At 30.9% G+C, this 22,679-nt stretch overlaps 1 protein-coding gene across 3 annotated transcripts in view; it reads left to right on the plus strand.

Annotated features, from left to right (window-relative positions):
• The window catches only part of Rsod (superoxide dismutase family protein Rsod), a 271,460-nt gene that overhangs the window by 131,555 nt on the left and 117,226 nt on the right, over nucleotides 1-22,679 (plus strand). For all 3 annotated transcript variants that reach the window (XM_087407501.1, XM_087407503.1, XM_087407502.1), the window contains one exon: nucleotides 8,442-8,532. In XM_087407501.1, the coding sequence (XP_087263627.1) occupies nucleotides 8,442-8,532 (91 nt within the window). The remainder of the gene's footprint in view (nucleotides 1-8,441; nucleotides 8,533-22,679) is intronic.

The raw sequence follows: 22,679 nt of genomic DNA on the forward strand, positions 1-22,679 counted from the left end.
TAATAATGATGAGAAATTAATTACATTTACGTTAATTTATATAGAATAGTCTATTGAATCGAAATAAAAAACTGTGTCATCGTATATGATAAAATAGCTAATGATTGTCAAATGTTCTGGACTGATATTATAAGTCAGAAAATATATATCGAAGTCATGACATAAACAAGTGTATTCAAAAACGTTATAATTTTAGTTCTCGTATGTCATTAAGTATGTTAAATGTTCTATCTATGGATCTATTTTATATAAATTAACGTAAGTTTGAAATTAATTTCTCATCATTACTAAAATTAATTATATTAATTATTTAATTATAAATTGATTAAAAAATATTAAAACGGCTCTGTATTTATAACAAAAAGTAGTATACAAGAAGAGCAAAGAGCCAATAATGTACTTTTAATTTAAATAAGCAAAATTATTATAATACAAAACAATTATAATAAACAAACGTTTCAACTCCAATCGAGTCATTTTCAATGTAATCTTAAAATATATAACCATCGTTCTAAATTAAAAATATGCACATGATCTTACAATATTATTATAATTCCTCAATACCAATTTTTTTTTGTGTAGTACGCTGCGATGACTTTTATACGTTATTGGCTCTTTGCCCTTCTTGTATACTACTTTTGTTATAAATTGATTTACATTTAATTATATAGAATATAGTAGGATGATCGTTGAAGAAATCCTCGATTGGACTGTCATATTTTTTATTAAATTACTGACTGAATTGGATTCTCAATAACAACCGAAAGATTAATAAAACACACTTTTATAATTTGAATTTCCAAACTTCTGACGGATACCTATTCCGAATTTTAATATCCTAACGTAGAAATGAGTAATGTAAAATTAGATTTGAGACAATTATTTATTGCATTATTATGTATTGCATGTAATTTCGTTCGACTTTGTAAGGGGATATATAAAAATGTTATTATTTGTTATGAAGAAGACTTTGTAAGTCGAAAGTTCGTTTGACGAATTTTGTAACGCTGTGCGTGTATAATTAAAAAATGAGTTTTATTTTTTGACTTAACTGTAATTACTCATTTAAAAAAAGCCTTAATACATTACTCAAATAAGAATTATAATATGATGTCTAATACTTATCTATCCCTTTTTGTTAATTACACTGGTCGACAAAAAATCATCCTTTTTTTAAAGTATACGATGTTGTTTACGGTAGATTTTGATGCGCTGATCAGGTATGTGGCCTTGAAAATATGGTATAATCGTCAAATTATTGAGAAATTTTAACCTAAATACGAAAGCTAAAGCTAACATAAAAGTATTCAAAGCTCATTAGAAGCAGCTACATAAACTCCACTATTCGTGTTAAAATAAATGAAGACTTAGACACGAAAACGGAACTCATTAAGAAGAGAGTTAGACAGAGTATGATATCGCCGAAACTATAATTCACTGTAGCATTGGAAAATGAATTTAAAAATTTAATATTGGAGAGCATAAAGGAATTAATATTGATAAAAATTTTAAATGATCTATAAAAAATAACGTAGTTTATAATATCATATGCAAAGATTGCGATATTTCATTCGTCGGATGGGCAGACAATTAAAAACTAGAATTGTAGAACATCGCAGCTACGTTTGAAAAATTTGTCCATTCCATGATAACTGAACACAGATTGCAATTTAGATATGATTTTAATTTGAAAAAGGTAAAAATTTTGAATGAAAAACTTAACTATAACAAATATGTTTAATTTCTGAAATGCTTAGCATCAAAAGACAAATAAATAGCCTTATTCTACCAATGAATATCGAAAATCTTCATAAGACTTATACTAACCATAAACAAGCTATGACTGCAGTATTAAGATTATTTATTAACTATGAATTTTATTTCAGTCAATTTAGACTCTCATTACAGTTTTAAATGTACCAAGATTGGGTCAAATATCTTTTTTTGTTGCATTATAGCAAGGGTGTGAACCTGAGAAAAATACAGCGATAACAATTAATGTAAGTTAACATTTTTTTAAACTAAAATACTAATAAGGCTCTTAAAAATATTAATTCAATAATTGTAAATTATCAGGTTATTCGAGCCACGCTGGATGTTATTTGCGAAACTTTATCAATTATAATAGTAATTTATTAATATTAAGGGAGTTTAATATTAATGCTGGAATATCCTGTTTTATCATTAATTATTAAAGACTCTTAATCGTGTTTATGGATTGAAAAATCCTTCTCCACAATTAAAGTATCGACAATAACGCAATTCGCTACATTTGAACGAAAAACAAAAGAAAATTGAAGACTTACAGTTTTGTTATCGGCTTCTATAGTCAACACGTCACAATATGTGCTGCTATATAAGAGTTTCAGATCTTGCACGTTCATAAAAAGTAGCTGGCGAATTGCAGAAAACCTGAAAAAACAATCCTGCTTTTAACGAGGTAGGGGTTTTAGTATAAGAGAAAAGAATATCCGAAAATTTCGTTTGTATATTACGAGTGAAATTGACGTGAAGCCATGAAACCAAGCAGTATTTTAGTTCCGCGATATTCCGATATTCATGATAGCGGCGCTGTCATGAAAAGTGCGTCGCTGAATCGTAGAAATGATCTGAATTATCGACCTACTCAGGCCCATATCAACAAACGTGCCTTGGTCAAAGTTTTTCTTTTGAGAGGAAAAATAATAATAAAATAAATATGATATTAATTATTTCAATTTTGTTGAAATAATTTCTTCCTAAACAAGAAACCATATTATTTACATATGAATACAAATGAAGATAATTATTTTAATTGCACTGTCTTTTACATATATTTTATTTAGTAAAGTATTGATGCATATATATAAAATATATATGTATATATATATATATATATATATATATATACATATATATATGTGTATGTATGTATATGTATGTATGTAAGTATATATATTATATATATATATATATATATATATAATACATATATGTAACGAAATCTCAATTTTCAATAATTTCTTAAAATTGTATAGTAAACATACTGTATACGCTCCGTAACAATTTCTAACCAATTTGAAGAATTCCGACATATATGTAAATGATTTTAAGAAACTATTGAATACTGAGATTTTATTACGCATGTAATAATGCGCGGCTCAAATAGCCTGTTCAATAATTCACAATTATTGAATTAATATTCCTAAGAACCTTATTAGTATTATAGTTTAATTTACGTGGGCTCCAATATGCATCTTACTTACATATCGGAGTTCTTTAAATTTGTTACAGTAGGTTTATTAAACGATTTTAAGAAACTATTGAAAATGCGACGTCTTCTTCAATTAAACTTTGAATATCATTCCTCTTTTAACTCCCTTGTCACCAGATACCAAGATTACTTATCCTTCCTTCTATATCGGTCTATAAAATCCCGTGCCTCTTTCTCCTACACCTCTATCAAATATTTTAATTCCCTTCCTGATTCAATAAAATCCTCCCTCTCTATCGTCTTTTCATTCCGTTGCCTCGCGTTTCATCGCGTCACTTGCAGTATTTAAATGAGACTGATGTAATTGGTGTGCTTGCAAATATATGCGCGTATTCATGTGAGTGAATGTATGTATGTATGTATATATATGATTTCAGCTATTAATTTACCTCTTATTGCATTGTTGTCTTATTCTGGTTTTGTTACTGGTAACAGCAATTTGCTGATGTCTAACCTTTGCAAGCTACTATTGTCTATTGTATTTATGTTTATATTAACTGTAGTCTATTGTGTGTTATACTTTATGTCTATTATTCTGTTAACATGTAATCTTTTTCATATAGCTTTGCAATAAACTAAATTAAATTAAATTAAATTAAATTAAAACTAGGATTTCATTATGTATGTATTAATGTAAATAAATTATTGTTATAATTTATAAAGTTTCGCAAATAACATCCAACGCGGCTCAAATAGCCTGATAATTTACAATTATTGAACTGATATTATTAAAAGCATTATTAATATTATAGTTTAATTTATAGTAGGATTCAAATTGCGTCCATATACATACATGAATTTTTCAAATTAGAAATTGTTACAGAGCGTATACAGTAGATTTACTAAACGATTTTAAGAAACTTTTGAAAATTGAGATTTTATTACGTATGTATTAATATTAATAAATTATTATTATAATTAATAAAGTTTCGCAAATAACATCCAGCGCGGTTCGAATTGCCTGATAATTCACAATTATTGAATTAAATTTTTTTTGTATATAATATGTTTTCTATTATTTTTAATATTATGCTAAGGATGAATTTGAACCAAAACGTACGTTTATTTGTTAGACAGTTTAATTGTGTTCGAGATACAGTTAACACGGACAGATTTGCAGATTTGGCGTGCGTGCGACATGCGGATCGGAAGCTTCTAGAAGGATCCCAAGCGTCCTTAGAGATTTCCAAAATATAAACTCGGCCATCATCTCGTCGATAAAGTCGAAAAATAATCTTTCACATTTAAGTTAAAATATCTCAAAATAAACAATAAGCTAAGCCGCACGTCGCACGTACGCAGATCTCAACCGCTATAATAGCGAACCAACTCAGATCGGTCGCAGCGCACGCGCGATCGCATGACGCAAAACGCGTAATATGCGTACATCCCAATCAAGAATCCAGATTTAGTGGGCGCGCATGGTAACCAAGAATCCAGATTTAGCGGCGCATGGCGTACCGCTTGGCCGCGCTCGAAATTGCCAATCACCGCCCGAAACAGAGGATCACCTCAAAATTTTCAATTTTGCGAGAATCTTATAGGTGAATGCAAAGGGAAGCCTTTGTTCTTAAAAGAGCATAAAAGGCAAAACCGAGAAGCAATGACTCTCTTATTCTTCGCTGTTCTCGAGTCAACGCTTCGCTACAAGTGCAACCGCCTAGAAGACGCTCCGCCGCCAGAAAACCGCGTTCGATTCGCAATTGATAATTCGCGTAAAGCGAAATTCAGCTGAAACGCCGTATCACTCAAATTTTTCTCACTATCGCTCTCGCTCTCGAACAAATTGTAAGAGGAGAATTAAAATTCTTTTCAAAATAATATGTTTGCTCATTATCTTCCGCACTGATTCTTAAAGTTTTTTATACTTTTTAATTAATTGTTTAATTTTGAGGAATCCGTTAGTTGATTTTATAATTTTTTAATGTTGTCTATTTACTCTATCTCAGCAATAAAAAGTCTGAACATATCAATCGAATATGCGTTCGAAAAGATAAGAATAACATTTTAATGTGACATCTACCTGAAAAAAAAATTATTAAACATTTTGTAAATCATTGAAAATAGTCAAGTACATAATTTCTTTCACATTTAAGTTAAAATATCTCAAAAATTTGAAGTGATATAATTTCGCAATTATATTTGCAACCAGCCCTTCAAAATCTATCAAAAATAATTTCGTCACATTTAAGCACAAAATGATGTCAACCAGTGTTACATATTTGTTTGCTTTTATATTATTAATAATTAATAGTATATTATATTGATTAATTAAATCAATATAAATGAAGTTGTAAAATATATGCTTCATTTATTTTGAGATGCCACAAATAAATTGCAAACATAATTTACAATATGACGCAATATATTTTATTATTCCATAAATCTTTATAATTATTATTTAATAATTTTTTAAAATTGTTTAATAATGTGAGAATATTGAAAATTAAATTTAAAAAAAATACGCGATTGGTATATTTTGAGGACATATGATAATAAATTAATACTAGATATATAATGAAGTATTTTTAGTTTTTATGCAGTATATATATATATACCTATATATGTACCTTTATTAATTATTTTTAATGTAGTAAGTTTAACTTTTTGTTTTCTTTAAAATGTACCAAATGCAAAACTGTATTTAAATGTATTTGGTCTGTTTTGAGGACATTCATTCGGATTTGATGTTCTCAAATGTTATCCATAAAACTATAATATAATTTCGAGGATAGTAAGTCCCCAAAATGTATCATATACATAAAAAATAATAAGGACTATCTCCAAAAATATGAAATGTCCTCAAAGTATACCATATGTGACAAAAAAATGTCTTCGAAATATACCAAAGTCATATAAATATATATATATATATATATATATATATATATATATATATATATATTGTATATATATTGTGACCATAGTCTCGATTGACGACACAACTTCATTGCTTTTCTGTGATTGCAATTCGACAGCCAATGATTTTATGCTAATACTCTAAATCGGTAGCTACTGAGTTATCGCGAATTCTTTCTTGACTTAAGTTGCAAGTCAGACATGAGTGAGCGTGCTCTTTATTATTGCTCTAAATCTCGACTAATTATGCTCAATATTTCTTTAATGCGGCAATCGACTGCTCAGCTCCGCATGGAGCGGGAATGGGTTATTCGGAGCAGGAGTGAATCGGAAGGCGAACAAATAAGAACTACTTTCTTTTAATAATAGAAAAATGACAAACATATATTTGATATTCGCAAGAAGTACGAACAAGCGTCTACTCAAGTACGCAATTCAAGTATGTGATAATAATTCGGCGCGAATATGAGTTCGTTATAAGCCGAAATTATCGAGTCGCGTAGCATAAAATAATAAAAGGAACGTGAACAGGTGATTATCGCGGGATTATCCCAAATTCACCAGTCGATCAAGATTTACAGCAACAATCGCGGCTTTTCGCCAGATGTCGTACAATGATTTTCTCTACTCTACATGAAGTGCAACTCAAACGGAGGCGTACAATGCAAAATGATGAGTTAACATAAATCACACTAAGCGAGACGCAGCGACTTTACTATGGCGAAAGGGCGGCAAGCTTTACGCGCATGGAATACAATAATCTATGTAATTCGTGCAAACAGCAAGCCACAATTAGATGATTAATTATTCACGGTATAGTTCCCTGTACGGGCCTTAGCCCTTCAGTTCGAATTCGGCACGTAATATTCGCTCGAGATCACATTGTCGAGAATCGGTGGCTTTACAGAATTACTACGCTTGTCTCCTTCCGCTCGGCCTTTCCGTTAGCTCCCTTCAGCTCGACTCACTCTGAGGATCGGTAACGCTACTCGCTGATGCTCGCTTCACCGTGGATCGTGCGTCCTTCTTACAATCTATTTCCGGCCCGTGCCACAACGCAAGTGATTTCGGTAGGCCCCGACGGGGGATGCACAGGCCACGCTGCTTATCGACAGGTCTCCCCGCGTCTAATTGGCTGATAACGACGCCGCGCGATCCCGCAAATCGCGTAGACAGCGACGTAGTTTCCTGCGACTTGGTACGGGATTTGAATTTCGCCAGAGTAGTTTTCTCGCCCGGGACTCTTCTCTTGTCTCTCATGGAACTTTTCCTGCTTTAGGCCATTCCTTTGGTTCGAGCCCGAGTCCGCTATGGTCTTTTCGATGTTCTAGCTGGTTATCTTCTTGAGAAACTACCTCATTCTAACGTCTCGGCATTCTCCGTTTTTTTCTGTAAAACAGAAACGGTACTAGAAGGACGCAAATAACAAATGCAAACAGTAAGTTAAAAAGAGCGATACAACCTGCGCGGCCCCATCATTGGGACGGAGCCTCATAATCCGGAGCCTCCTCGGTGACGGTCCTCTTCGGCAGTTTTCTTTGGCGATCCCCTTCTCTGCTGGCAAGCTTCGACACAATTAATTCGCACACAGCTACGATTCTGGCAACGATTCTCGCAGAAAAACAATGCAAAAAATTCAGTATGAAAAATAAATTAAAGTAAATTTAAGATGGCGTATGAACTGTAGTGCTCGCACGCTTGTTGCCCGTCCTCACGAGCTGGGAAGATCCATTTGGCTAATCTGCGACATAGTAACGGATGAAAAATATCACAATATATATAGGAAAAGAAGAATTATATATAAGGATAGACGATAGTGTCTCGGCACTAAGCAAGCACAGCGACACTACTGTGTACTTGTTATGTTTTTAATTTTTCTTTTATACACACACACACACACACACACACACACACACACACAAAAGAAAAATTAAATAGGTAATAAGAAAAATTGAAAAGGAAATTTTTACATTATTTCTTTATAGAAAAATAAAGTTTGAGAAAATGAGAAAGGATGGCAGAATGTTGTGTTTAATTGCAATTTTTCTTATTAAAGAAATCATACTACATTGTTTAAGAAATATTTATAAATTATTACTTATAAATTATATGTTTAGTTTAAGTCTAGCTTAAAAGTTAAATTTCAAGTTTACATTATTTTTGTAATAACTATTAGTTATAAAGGACAAATATTTTGAAAGAAACGCGCATCTTGAACATGCCTCGATTCTCGTGCAAATGGCTAGGCGTTTATGATGTCGTGTGTACATCTCGGATCTTTTCATTTTTGACAAGAAACAATCAAAACTTAACATTTTTTATTGTTTAGGTGGATGATACATGAGAAACCATCAGGAAAAGATTTTTACAACTGGACAAATCGATGTTTAAGCGCTGGATCACCCTATAATCCATATAAGGTACTGAAATTATCTGAAATGTTCCAATTCGTACATTTGAAAAATTAAATATTAAATATGTATATTTAATGTTTAATATGTATCTTTATCAAAAGCGCTAATAGAGCAAACAAATTAATTTAATTATTGTCATTAAATATAAGCACTCCATAATTTTTTAATAAGATAATTCTTTACAATGTAATTATTTTATTGAAAATTTTTTGATATTTATCTCTAAACATATTTCAATAAACAATTGATTTATTAATTTGATTTATTAAGACAGTAATGTGAGTATAACAAGTAAGAATATTAAAGTCTATAATGGTTTAAGTTGGATTTTTAATACTTTAAATAATTTAATGTGAATTATATATGTACTATATATTGTGACAATTTTCCATCACTGTTCTATTTAAGATCTTTTGCAAGATCCTTGTCATGGTCCTGAGTGACCTCCGATAGATTCTAAGTGGCGGTCGTTAAAAAGTTATTAGCAATAAAAGTTCAATTATATAACACATTTATATGATATTCATATGACAATTATATAACATTTATGACAAGTATATAACAATTATATGAGATATTATACATATTTATTTACTTTCCTCCCCCTGCAAAAGGGCGCACGACTCTCACCTTTGACTCTCACCCTTATACAGTACACGAATAGCAAACATATTTTAAAGCAGGTAATACTCGTGTTATAGTTGTATACTATTAAACTTTCCGACAGGTTGGCAGTCGTCCTTCGTATAAAAATTATTAACGAAAAAAGTTTTAAAAATGTTTTATTCCTACTACATTTTTCAGAAATACTTAGAAATATTCGGAAAGTTTAATGATATATAATAACCTAACCCTAACCTAATTATGGTACACGGGTTAAGTTAGGTTACTACATATATACTTATAATACAACTATATAACATGAATATTTCCTGCTTTAAAATATGTTTGCTATACGTATATTGTTGAGAAGTGAGAGTTGAAAGTGAGAGTCGTGCGCCCCTTTACAGATGGGAAAAGGAGGTGAGAGTTCGGATAAAAAACGTAGTAGAAATAAAACATTATTTTTAAAACTTTTTTGTTAATAACTTTTTAACAAAGGACAACCGCCACCTAAAACCTGTCAGAGATCACTCAGGGTCATGATCTTGACAACATATATCAAGGTCAAGGTTATTGGCGGAATGTCCCTTAATCTGAATAATTACCAAATTAACGAAAGAATGGTACGCTCTCTCGTGCTTGGTTCAACTTATTTGAGAAAAGATTCTGATATTTTGCGAAAATTCTGTCTGGTTGCTTAGCAACAAGGAAAAGACCCCGTACTAATCATATATGAAATTGAGTGAAATCAAATGGTTTTCTCATATGTTATAGCATGTCCTGTTAAACAAAACATATAAGTAAAGATTATGCGTTTCGCATGGGTTTCCTCCGTGTTCAGATCTATTCTTGGAATGCCAACACTTGTAGTCCACTTCATCAAGACGAGCAGCCTGATACTGAGCTGTTTCTCTGGGTCATTCCTTTTTATATTATACTACTTGTTGGAGTGGTGGGGAGAAAAAAGAAAATTTGTGAGTGGGAAGAAAAGGGAGGGAATCGGTCAGTCTTCAATAACCGGGAGAATGGTTTTTCATATTTTATTTATGTTGTAGTCATTATCTCTATTTAGATTGTAAGAGTGTTTTGTATAATATTTTTATGGCTTCTTTACACTTTCTTGGAAAGTGATGTAATGGCTATTGTGGTCGTTTTGTCAAACAGTATTTGATGTCCTGTTTCGATGTTATGTTCTGATAATGTTGATTGCGTGACATGTTTTAGCCTGACATCACGTTGGTGCTCTTTTATCCGTAGATTGTCCATTCTCCCAGTTTCTCCAATGTATACTTGCTCGCACGAACAAGGTATTTTGTATACTCCTGCGGAGCTAAGTGGAGGTCTTTGATCTTTAGGATTTCTTAGGATTTGTCTTATCTTTTGGGTGGTTTAAAGATAATTTGAATATTGTGTTTGTTTAATATCCTGTCAATCCGATCTGTTGTTCCTTTGACATATGGGAGAATGGATAAGCTCCTTTCGTCTGATTGTATGTCAGAGACTGTTGTCTTGTTTGTATAATATGTTTATTGATTGTTTTGATTATGTCTTTCTTGTCGTGTCCGTTTTTCTGTAAGGCTAATTTTAAATGATTGAGTTCCGTCTATAGATGTTCTTTGTCAGAGATGGTGAAAGCTCTATGTACAAGTGAATTGATTGCAGACTCTTTTTGTGCTGGGTGGTGATGCGACTCGGCATGTATCTGTGTGTGTTGGCTTTCTGTACACTTGAGCCTAAGGTACCGTCAGTTTTCTTAGAGACAAGAACATCTAGGAGTTTTTCTCTATGTCTATAGTGAAGTGGATATTTGGATGTTAATTGTTGAGGAAAGTAAGGAATTTACGGAGTTTGGCTGTGCTGTGTCTCCATACGAATGTGTCATCTATATAACGGAACCAAACTTCTAGTTTTTTGAATATTTTTCTGAGACTTCTTTCTCAAAATGCTCCATGAAGATGTTGGCGATTACAAGAGAAATAGGAGAGCTCATTGCCGTGATGTCAAGCTGAAACACGTAATCAGCATTATCAGAACACAGCATCGAAACAGAACATCAAATACTATTTGACAAAACGACAATAGTTAACATTACATCATACTTTTCAAGAAAGTATAAAGAAGCCATAGAGATACAAAAACACTCTAACAATCTAAATAGAGATAATGGCTACAACATAAATAAAATATGGAAAACCATTCTCTCGTTATTGAAGACTGACCGATTTCTGCCACTTCCCCCCCCCCACCCACAATTCTCTTATTTCCCCTTATCACTCCAAGTAGCGTAATATAAAAAGGAATGACATGGATGAACAGCTCAGTATCAGGCTGCTCTTCACCCTAATGAAGTGGACTGCAAGGTTCACGAAACATTGGCATTCCAAGAATCTGGACACGGAGGAAATCCGCGAAACGCATAATCTTTATATAGAAAGCATCTGTGGAAATCTTAAGAATATTAAAACATATAAGTTTTAGCGCAAAAAAATGAACAGTTTTCGTGCTCAAATCTTCTACAGTCACTGACATCTCACCATATAATATTCAATAACTTCTAAACAGCTGATCTAAAATGGATATAATTATAGTGTTTTGAAAAACACTAACTTAACAAGGATTATAAGAAAATAAAAGAAAAAGTGGGGGGGTCACAATTAAAAAATTTAAGTTGATTTTGCTCTACCTTGGCAATGCCACTCAAAATCAAACTGATGCAGCCAACAGCTAGGCCTTTTTAGACTCTATAACTTTTATCTAAAATATTTTCTTTATAAAAAAAACTTGTAGTTTTTCAGATATTTCACCTTTTTCGAACATTTTGTGTTCCTTATAAGATTATATATGTTGCCACATATAATTATATCCCATATATTATATAATTACATATTATCATATGTAATGTCCAAACTATGTACATGTATAAAACGATACTTTGTTACAAAATATGTAGTGTAATTCCTTACTCTTAGCGTAAACCAGGACCAATGACATGGACATAGGAGATCCCGTGCGTGCGTGCGTGTGTGTGTGTGTGTGTGTGTGTGTGTGTAAGCGTGCGTGCGTGCGTGCGTGCGTGCGTGCGTGCGTGCGTGCGTGCGTGCGTGCGTGCGTGCGTGCGTGCGTGCATGTGTGTGTGTGTGTGTGTGTGTGTGTGTGTGTGTGTGTGTGTGTGTGTGTGTGTGTGTGTGTGTGTGTGGATGGCGCGTGCGTGCGTGCGTGTATGTTCATGCAATATGCTATTATATTACTTAATAAAAAATTGTTTTTTAATTATTTATTAAGTTATTCTCATCATTCAGATTCTGGGAATTACACTTCTGTAATAAAGTATCGTTTCATAGATATGTACATATCTTGGACATTTTTTACAAAGGCAAATCAATAAGTATCCGTGTTAGTAATGAAGACGCAAGTTTTTCACAAAAATTTTTTTTATTTTTCAACGTAATCCCTTTTTAGGAGGATACACTTTTCCCAACGCTTCTATCATTTTTTTAACCCCTCAGAAAAATATGATTTATCGAACTCTGCAAAATAGGCCTTTGTTTCGACGATGACCTCCTCATTCGACGTGAATTTCTTTCCACCGAGCCATTTTTTCAAGTTTGGAAACAAGAAGAAGTCACAGAGAGCTAAATCCGGAGAGTACGGTGGATGCGGCAGCAATTTGTAGCGCAATTCGACCAATTTGGCTGTGACGACTGCGGAGGAGTGAGCCGGTGTATTGTCCTGATCGCGGCACTCATTGGGCCGATAGCTTTTTTATTCCTAAGTTATCATGCAAAATATTGAATGCCATTCCGTACGACACGCCTTCATGCACTTGCGACCTTTGCTACTTTATGCACTTTTGTTCGGCGATCAGCAAGAATCATATCGTGGACTTTTTCAACGATTTCCTCAGTAATCACGTCTGCCGGACGGCCTGGGCGCTCCTCATCAAAAACAGACGAACGACCACGTTTGAATTCGTTGAACCAATATTTGACGGTGAAGAATTCTCATAGACGGCATCCAACTTCGTTTTTATTTCTTCGCACGTTTTTCCATCCAAAAATAACAAATCACGGATCGATATTGCTCTTTTTCCATTGTATCGGAAAACATCAAACACGCTCACTACGAATTGCTGTCAAATCAAGACTATTGCATGAATCACTCTGAAATTTTGTATGGCGTCGTTTGAATGATGGTAGTACACAATGGTAATGCCAACTTGCATCAGCAACGTCGCCTGTCTTGAAACACGGGTACTTATTGATTTGTCCTCGTATATATGATAATATGCAATATATAGATTATATTCGTGGGACATAATTATATGTGGCAGCATATATAATTATATAAGGAATATAAAATGTTACGAGACGGCAAAATATCTGAAAAATTATAAATTTTATAAAAAAAATATTTTAAATGAAAATAGAGTTTAAAAAGGCCTAGTCGCTGACTTCATCAGTTTGACTTTTGTTTAAAATTTCGTTAGATTATTTCAGAGAGACTCTAGATTGAGCGACATATCGTATTGTTTCGACCTTCGAGCGATCGTGACATCGAAATATGTATTTCTGCGTACGAATGTTCGAAAATAAGTAAGAAAACTGTACGATTGAATTTATTGTTATTTCGCTGCTCCGCTGTTTCCTGCTGATCGCGGGAACTAATAGCGATTATCGGAAATCGATGTGAATCCGCGAGCTTTCCAATTCGCGTACGTGATCACGCAGTTTAAATGCGGAAAGCAATGAGCGAGGACGCGAGGCGATCCATTGTATTGTCACAAATCGGCTAATAAATAAATAATTTTGTCACTCTATCGGGAGATTGAAGGCTCTCGAACCGGTAACTACTTTGGGTGGCATCGCCAAGACAGGGTAAAATTAATTCGAATTTTTAAAATGAGATCCTCCACTTTTTAAAAATATATAATACAATATATTAAAATTAATAAAGTAATACTCCTTATAGTTTCAAATAAAAAATTAACTTCACCATTTACAATGATGACGCCTTATTACTTTCATTTTTTTTTATTTTCTTATTTCTTGTTGAAACCTTATCAAAACACTGTAATTTCATTTATTTAAAAAAAAAAATCTTAAATCAATTATTTAGAAGTTAATGAGTATTTTATAGTGAAATGTCAGCAATTGTAGATGAATCGAATACGAAAACTGTTCATTTTTTTGTGTTAAAACTTATATATTTTCAATAACAATATAACGATAAACGGGCAAATAAGCATCTTCCATGTAACAGTTATCAAGATCGCTACATAAATTGGGACACATTACATCATGTTTTTTTATCTCTTTGATGATGATAACTAATGTAAAGCGAGAAGAAGATAATATCTGGAGGATAATATATGACTCAATATAAGAGCTGAAACATGTAATAATATTTCTAGTTTCTGTTATGTATATATTTAACTCTTATTATTAATTGAATTCATAAAACACATTGAAAATAATTGGTTGTCCTAAAAATATCATCAACTTTGTTAGAAATAATTCTTTCCCAATACTCAACAAATTCCATAACAATTTTCCTTCTCCTACTTTTAGTCTGACAAACAGATTTTAGAGTGGCTATATGTAACAAAAAGATTTATTAATAACTATTCTAATATACTTATCACAAACGCTGATAAGTGTTACTGTTGCTCTAGACAAGGACGCCTACGTATGGAAAATGGAGGAGATTCTTTCAGACACTAACACTTACACAATCATTAATAAGAATCCGAGTAAGAAATTGACTCAGGATTTACATACTTTGTTGGTGAGATGGAAGCGGGATCGGTTTATTGACGAACAAACATATCGTAGATTGCTTACAACTGATGGTGTTATACCTAAAGCTTACGGTTTAACCAAAATACATAAGGATGGTAACCCATTGAGAGTGATTGTGTCATCTGTTAACAGTCCATTATATTATCTTTCTTTTTTTTTTGCATAATTTAATTAATGATAGTATACCAAAAGCTCCTAGTTACATTAAAGACAATTTCCATTTTATTGAGCATTTAATGGTACTGTTTTTGAATATGTTTTGACTTCGTTAGATGTAGTATTCCTTTTTACTAATATTCCTGTTGAGCTAACATTAAATAGCACTGATAGGAGATGGATTTACATCTCAGCGAAGACAAACATCTCAAATAACGAGTTTATTATCACAGTCAGATTTATTTTAGATTCAACCTTTTTTGCTTTTAATAACAGAACTTATAAACAGGTATTCAGCACTCCGATGGGTTGACCGTTATCTTCGATAATCGCCGACATTGTAATGCAAGATCTAGAAGAAATAGCACTTAAAAAATTGTCAGTACAACTATTGTTTTATTTTAGATATATTGACGATGTCATTCTTGCATCTGATACTATCAATGACGCTTTAAATATTTTTAACTTTTTACATTTGAGATTGCAGTTTATATTAGAGCTTAGTACAAGTGGCAGATTAAGTTTTCTTGATACAATGCTTGTTATAGATAATCAGAGAATTATATTTGAATTAATTCACACGCTTTTAAGTAATGGTTATCCTTTAAAATTTATATTTTCAACAATAAAAAATAGAATAAAAACATTGGAAAATAGAACTAATTTAGATCAAAATCGCGAAGAAATTAATAATGAATGTGATTCTAAGAAAAAATTTTTCACGATACCATACTTGGACAAAATATCTGAAAAATTCAAAAAACTTTCACATGTTCATGGTTTTAATATAGCTTATAAACCTATGAATAAAATGAATACATTTATAAAGACAGGAAAGGATTCTTTGTCTAAGGATGAACATTGTGGAGTAGTCTATAAAATCAATTGTTTAAACTGTGAATCGTCTTATGTTGGTCAAACTAAAAGGAAATTAAAAACTCGGATAAAAGAACATAAGGCTGACATAAGAAAATCTTCTTCCGAAATTTCAGTGGTTTCACGTCACCGTTTGAATGAGATGAATTGGATTGAGATAACATAAGAATTTTAGATACAGAACAATTAATGAAAAGAAGAATTTCGGAAGTGATACATGTAAAAAGACAAACAAGAGATATCAATAAGCAAAATGACACGGAAGGTTTGCCTGATGTTTATCTTCCTCTTCTTAAGAAGGATCTCTCTTTCTTTTAATAAATAATTCTAGAACTTTCTAAACTGTTGACTCATATATATATATAAATAGGTTAAATACATTATATGACAAATAACAACACATAATGTCACGACAAAATTCTAATTGTGCAAAAGAGGTACTTGAGATTCATCGTCTAGTTTTTCTGCTGTAAAACAGGTAACGATTCTATTTCTTTATATTTCGACTAGAAGATATTAATGATATACAAATTTATTTTAAATTAGAATCTGGAAATTCTTGTTCTACACTTTTCGTGATATGACAATTGGCATTGTAATATTATTGTATGAAACATCTTCACATAGAAAAGAACACGTTTATTTAATTACAACACCCGATTGTTGAATTTAATGTCAACTAGATGTAACTTTGCGTTTTAAGAATATTATTGAATTACTGAAGATGGTCAGATTATGGCCGAAACGTTTAATGTTTTAATTAATGTAATAATAATTAAATATCACAAACTATAACTTGTGCTGTGGTTTTTTATGCTCTTCTTTTTATACATTTACCATAAAAAGACGTTTTTCGGAAGGTTTCTTAATTTCCATTCAAATCATCCTTTTTGCCATAAAAGAGGCTATCATCAACTTCATTGACAAAATTATCCTCTTATCACATCCACGGTTCCCACAAAAAAAATTTGATAGATGCTATTCATACTTTTTTAAATAATTGTTATCCTCTTTTTTTTTATTTTCTCTATAATTGAACGAAGATTAAAGTTTCATATGCATAATAAATATATTACACATAATTCACGTGAGAAAGACAAATATTTTACGATTCCTTACGTTAAATCTATTTCCGAAAGTTTCCTTCCTATCTCTAGTATGTTCCATTGTAAACTAGCTTTTTCTATTCCTAACACATTAAAAAATTTTATAAAAAGAGGAAAAGATAAGCTTGATTTCCTATCCAATCAGAATATAGTTTATAAGTTCTCTTGTGACGACTGTGAAGCGAGTTATGGTCAGACAAAAAGAAAATTGAGTACGAGATTACACGAACATATCTCTGATATTAGGAGGAATACTGGTTCTCCTACTGTCATACTAACTGATCATCGTATTAATTTTGATCATAATTTTAAATGGAACGAGGTGAAAATTTTAGACTGCGAATCTTCGTATAACAAGAGATTGGTGTCTGAAATGATTCACATTAGAAGACAGAAACAAGGTCTCAATAAACAAAATGATACCGAATCTTTATCTGAAACTTACTCACAAATCATTCAATCTCTTTCTCCTTCTTAACTGCATTCTTTTCCTACTTATTTCTTCTCTCCCCACTTTCTCTTCCCTCTACTTTATTTTCCTCCTCTTATGCTTCCCTTCCTTTTTAATTTACCTTTTCAACCTTCTTTATATGTGTACTTTATTTTATCTCTTAGCATCTTAGAGAGATGATCACATTCAATTCTCATCGTATTGCTTAATAGATAACATATCATTTTGACACACAAAAAAAGGTATTTATTCTCAATTTATTTGTGACTAAATTTAATATTGGATCATTTAAAAAGGATCCGCGGTTTTTTCATTCAAAAATTGAACAAAAAACCGCGGATACTTTTTAAATGACCTAATATATATATAATGTATAACGGTATTTCACACTTTCTCTATCGGCATTAATGACTCTAATGTACATGTCTTAAAATATTAGATTATTTTTTTTGCCTTTTTATTTTTATTTTTATTACTTGCGACTCGTTTTGTACCTTCCTTTTTATTATTTGCGATTCGCTTTGTACTTCTCTTATTATTTTTATTTTTTATTCCTGTGGTAATTTATAATCACATTTTATACTTTCTAACAGGAACATGTTTGTCCTTATTCTACATACACAATCCGGAGGAATATATTGTTGTTGATTACAACTTTCGTATAATTTTCATTTTATTTTGGAGCGAGATTTATATTTGATATTGCGATTGAGAGCGAATTTTAATTTTTATATATCTTATTTATGTAATATTTCCATTGTTATTTTTGCGTCACATTGAATATGATCCAACAGGGATCGAAACGTTTGTGCTGTTTATTTGTTAATGGTCAAATTAAATTTCATATTTTATATTCATGACATGTTTTATTTTATTTTTTTAACTGTTCAATATAATTTTGTTATTTTATGATAATTGTTTTAGGCTCATAGCCCTTTGTCTTTCTGTTTGTTTTTTAATTTATTGAGTCTTATTACTTTTATAGTCTTATTATTAATCTTTATACGTTCACATTTTTAAAAATCGATTCTTATTTGCCCATTTATTGTTATATTGTTATTAAATTTGTAAGAATTTTTGACTATTTTATATTACTTATATGTTTTGTTTAGCAGGTCATAAATTACAACATATGAGAAAATCATTTGATTTTACCGGGACCCAATTTCATGTAGGATTAGTGCGAGGTCTTTTATTTATTTGAGAATATAATACGGCACGCGACGAAGTTGTGCCGTCACTCGCGAGTACGATTATAATATGTACATGCATATATATTCGAACTGCACGCCAAATAGTTTTAGAATTTTTATAAACGCAATTAAACTACTACAATAATATCACATACTAAATTAAATTGACAAGCAAACATTATTTAAATAAAACTTATTAAATTTTCTTTTTGCAAAAAAATTCTATATTCTCCGATTTAATTTCTATTATATTTAGCATTTGAAATTCTTTTAATTATTTTTGGATAATTCTCTTCTCTAACATTGTATCTACTTATTAAAATTATTAAGCTTCTCGTTTTGAAAAATTTTTTTCGGAAGCAAAAATTATTTATGTCTATCAGTTATCCGAGGTTTTCCTATAGGATAACTTCGGTATACTATACGTCGCATGTATCAAAAACTTAATTTATTAAGTATTATTTATTATGTTTAAAGTAAACAAATTATATCAGTAAAAACTTTGTACTGTCTACTATTATGGTATGAACAAAATATTAGAAATCCGAAATATTTATATTTCGTATAAAAAATGAACTTTTTTAAACCCTTGCATTGTTGCCATATATCCTTTAGGAGTGTTATATATGGCTATTCATAGGAGGAGAGGGGTATGGCACATAAAAAATTTACAAATAATGCATATAAATAAAACATAAAATGACAAAATAACTTATAAAATGTGTTATAAAGTTTTATTAAAGAATAAGAATGATAAATATGTATATGAAGTAATATTATAAATAATAATTACAATCTTCCTAGATGTATTACGAGTGTTATGACATGACGTATTCATGTAATGCGTTTATTGTATTTAGTGCACTGAATTCAATCTGCGCACTTTGTATGTTTTGTGGGCATAAATCCCGCCTGTTAAAAATGCCATATATCAAATAGGCTATTTACAAGATAACAAATTAAACAAAGAATATAAGAGCAAAGTACTTGTATTTTGTTATACAACATACTTTACTATTCCTCTACACTCATGTATCACGAAATAATCACTAAGTCTTTTGCATGTCCTACAATAATCATTTTAGATTACAATTTATGATGGCGCTACTTAACATAGTGACAAATTGATTTAATTCACAATAATTTCATTAATATTTACAGCAAGAAACTAAAATCATAATACAATACTAATATAACATAATGGCATTTAACAAAATAGTTGCGGGAAAATTACCCCCACCCCTTCTATTTTTTCTGACTTCTGCGACGTAAATCCCAGTGCGGTGTATTTGCCGGAGTTACTCTAAGATATCGATTAGATTGGTGCAAATAATGTGAGGAAGCAGATTTTTTGTAAAATTTTATAATTTATTTTCATTCAAATAGTTCTTGCAAAGCATGTAAATGTGTTTTGATTTGTTGCATTTTAAATTCTTTACTTATTTGTTAAATTTTTGTTTGATGTTATTTTATTTAGGTACGGCGTCTCAAAAAATGATAAAAATATTGAAAAAATATCAATTTCCAATTTTATATAATTTAGAAATAAAATATCGTAGAGAAAAAATTTGAAAGTTAATTTAAAACTCTATTTTTAGTCTTTAAAATACATTTTTAAAAATATCTTTACGATTTTTTTCCCAGAAATATTTATGTTTTTGTAAAATGATAGAAAATCGAAAACGTTTCCAAATTTATGAACGTGTATTTTATAAACAAGTACATAGATGCACTTGAATTTATTGTATATGAACAGTTTTAGAAGTATATTTTTATAAAATTTTGGAAAAAAGACGGCAAGTACAGACATTTTTTTTAGACCTTTGTAAAGTATCGTAATAAGAAATAAAATTTTCAATAAAAAACAGTAAAATATAAATAAGAAAGGAAAGTAAATATTTTAAATAAATTATATAAAAAAATTATCCGATGTAGTAATCTAATAATACAATCTAAATTGCAATATAAATGTATTTACATAATTATAACTGAAGATAATGCACCTTGATCAAATCAACAAAATGCTCGAAAGATTAACATTGATGAGTTCTACTTATTTATCGATTTTTCGTAACGTCAGTTTTGATATAGAAATAAAAAGTGAAACCACTTTATTAAATATTTTTAATGATAAAATGTACAAAAAGAATGTTTTTCGAAAAATGTTATGTTATGTTCGGGAATTCTATGTTTCACTCCATTGTGAAAGTTTGAATATACATGAAGGCAATAGCATTGTAAATCAATAAAAAATAATCTTTTAAGAAAAAGTATAAAAAGTACGCCAAGTACACGCCGTTTAGAAAAAGATTTTCTATAAAAAGGTAGGATTAATTTGTAGCTGTAAAATCAGTAAAATAAAATTAAAATACAAAATTACATATTCTAAAAAAAGGAAAATATAAGGCGTCCAATATAGGTATGCTGTCCGAATAAAAAATCGTTATACCATAAAAAAAATTTGAATATGTAACTTAAAAAAAAAGAAGTCGTGAAATATAAATGTGCTGCCTGAACAAAGAATCATTCAAGTGTCGTGACTGAACAAGTATCGTGTATAGTCTTTGTCAGTGGGATGATTTAATATCTGTACTCGTAGTTTTGCATATACAGGGTGATTCAGAATAATCGTTTGTCTTTAAAGTGTCATATTCCTGACTTAATACTAACAAAGGAAGGATGGGACATGATAATAATCGATTGCGACGAAACTCGTTGTAGCAATAGGTCTGCATGTCAAATAATACTGGATAAAGGGATATAATGTGCTTTTCAAGCGTTTGTGAGAAAATCGATTAAAAAATTTTCTTACCTAAAAAGTTCGACTTACAGTTAGAAAGTTTTTATCCAAGAAGTGGCGCAGCGAGAACGTACCAGACTGGTAACCGCAAGGTCGCTGATTCGAATCTCGATAGACTTTTTTTCCACAATACTTTTATTTACATCACAATGTGCAATTGATGTATGCAGTGTGCATGATGTTGTTTTACTTATTGCTTTACTTGTTTTTATAATAAATATTATCCTACAGTATATTGTTGCATGTACTTCCAGCACTGATTATGAATAAACGCTGATATATGAATTTGTGAAATAAAAAAAAAAAGATCAATTATAGACAACACTTATAGTAATTTCATTTATTTTACATCTTCTTAGATAAAAACTCTACTCCAACTATAGGTAAGTCGCATTTTTTAGGTAAAGCAAACTTTTTAATCGGTTTTCTCATAAACGCTTAGGAAACGTATTATATCCTTTTATCTAATACCAATTGTATGCAGATCTATCGTTACAACAAGTTTCGTCGCAATTGATTATTATCACATCGTTCTCTTCTTGTAAGACAATTTTTTCTTTGCGAAAATTTTATCTGAAGCTTAGTTTTCAAATTACAAGAAAAAATAAAGTATCACAGGCCGCATAGAGAAGACGGGCAGGAGCTCATGATTAGAGGCACTCATGATTAGATGTGGACGTTTTACGCGCGGGACTCATATTGACCGGATGCATTTACACATTTATAAAAACACGTTCCTTCTATTTTTTCCTTCTACACTATCTCTTTTATATTTAAATATATTAGGTGTTGGAATTAATTCGTAGCGTTTTACAAGTGATAGGAAGTACTTTCATTAATGTATTTTTTAATGCTCATGTGAAATAAATAACATTCTTTCATTAAAAAACGCTACGAATTAATTCCAACACCTAATACTAATTTCGTTAAATTATAAATTGAAATAATGAATTACTAAAATGAATATAAAATCTTTTGGGTATCAGACTGTTTTTTAATTACTAGGTGGGGTGAAAAGTAACCTCCTTGGGAATGAAAAAAATTTTTTTCTTATGCAGAATCTCGCCCAAAATATGGCGTGTTCGCTCAGTACTAATCTTTGTAGCATCTGCTAGCTCGCGCACCTTCACTTTCCGGTCAGCCAACACCATTTCATGTATTTTTTTGACA

This window comes from Acromyrmex echinatior, chromosome 6 (assembly GCF_024713525.1).
Source record: "Acromyrmex echinatior isolate Ae372 chromosome 6, ASM2471352v2, whole genome shotgun sequence".
Classification (NCBI taxonomy): domain Eukaryota; kingdom Metazoa; phylum Arthropoda; class Insecta; order Hymenoptera; family Formicidae; genus Acromyrmex; species Acromyrmex echinatior.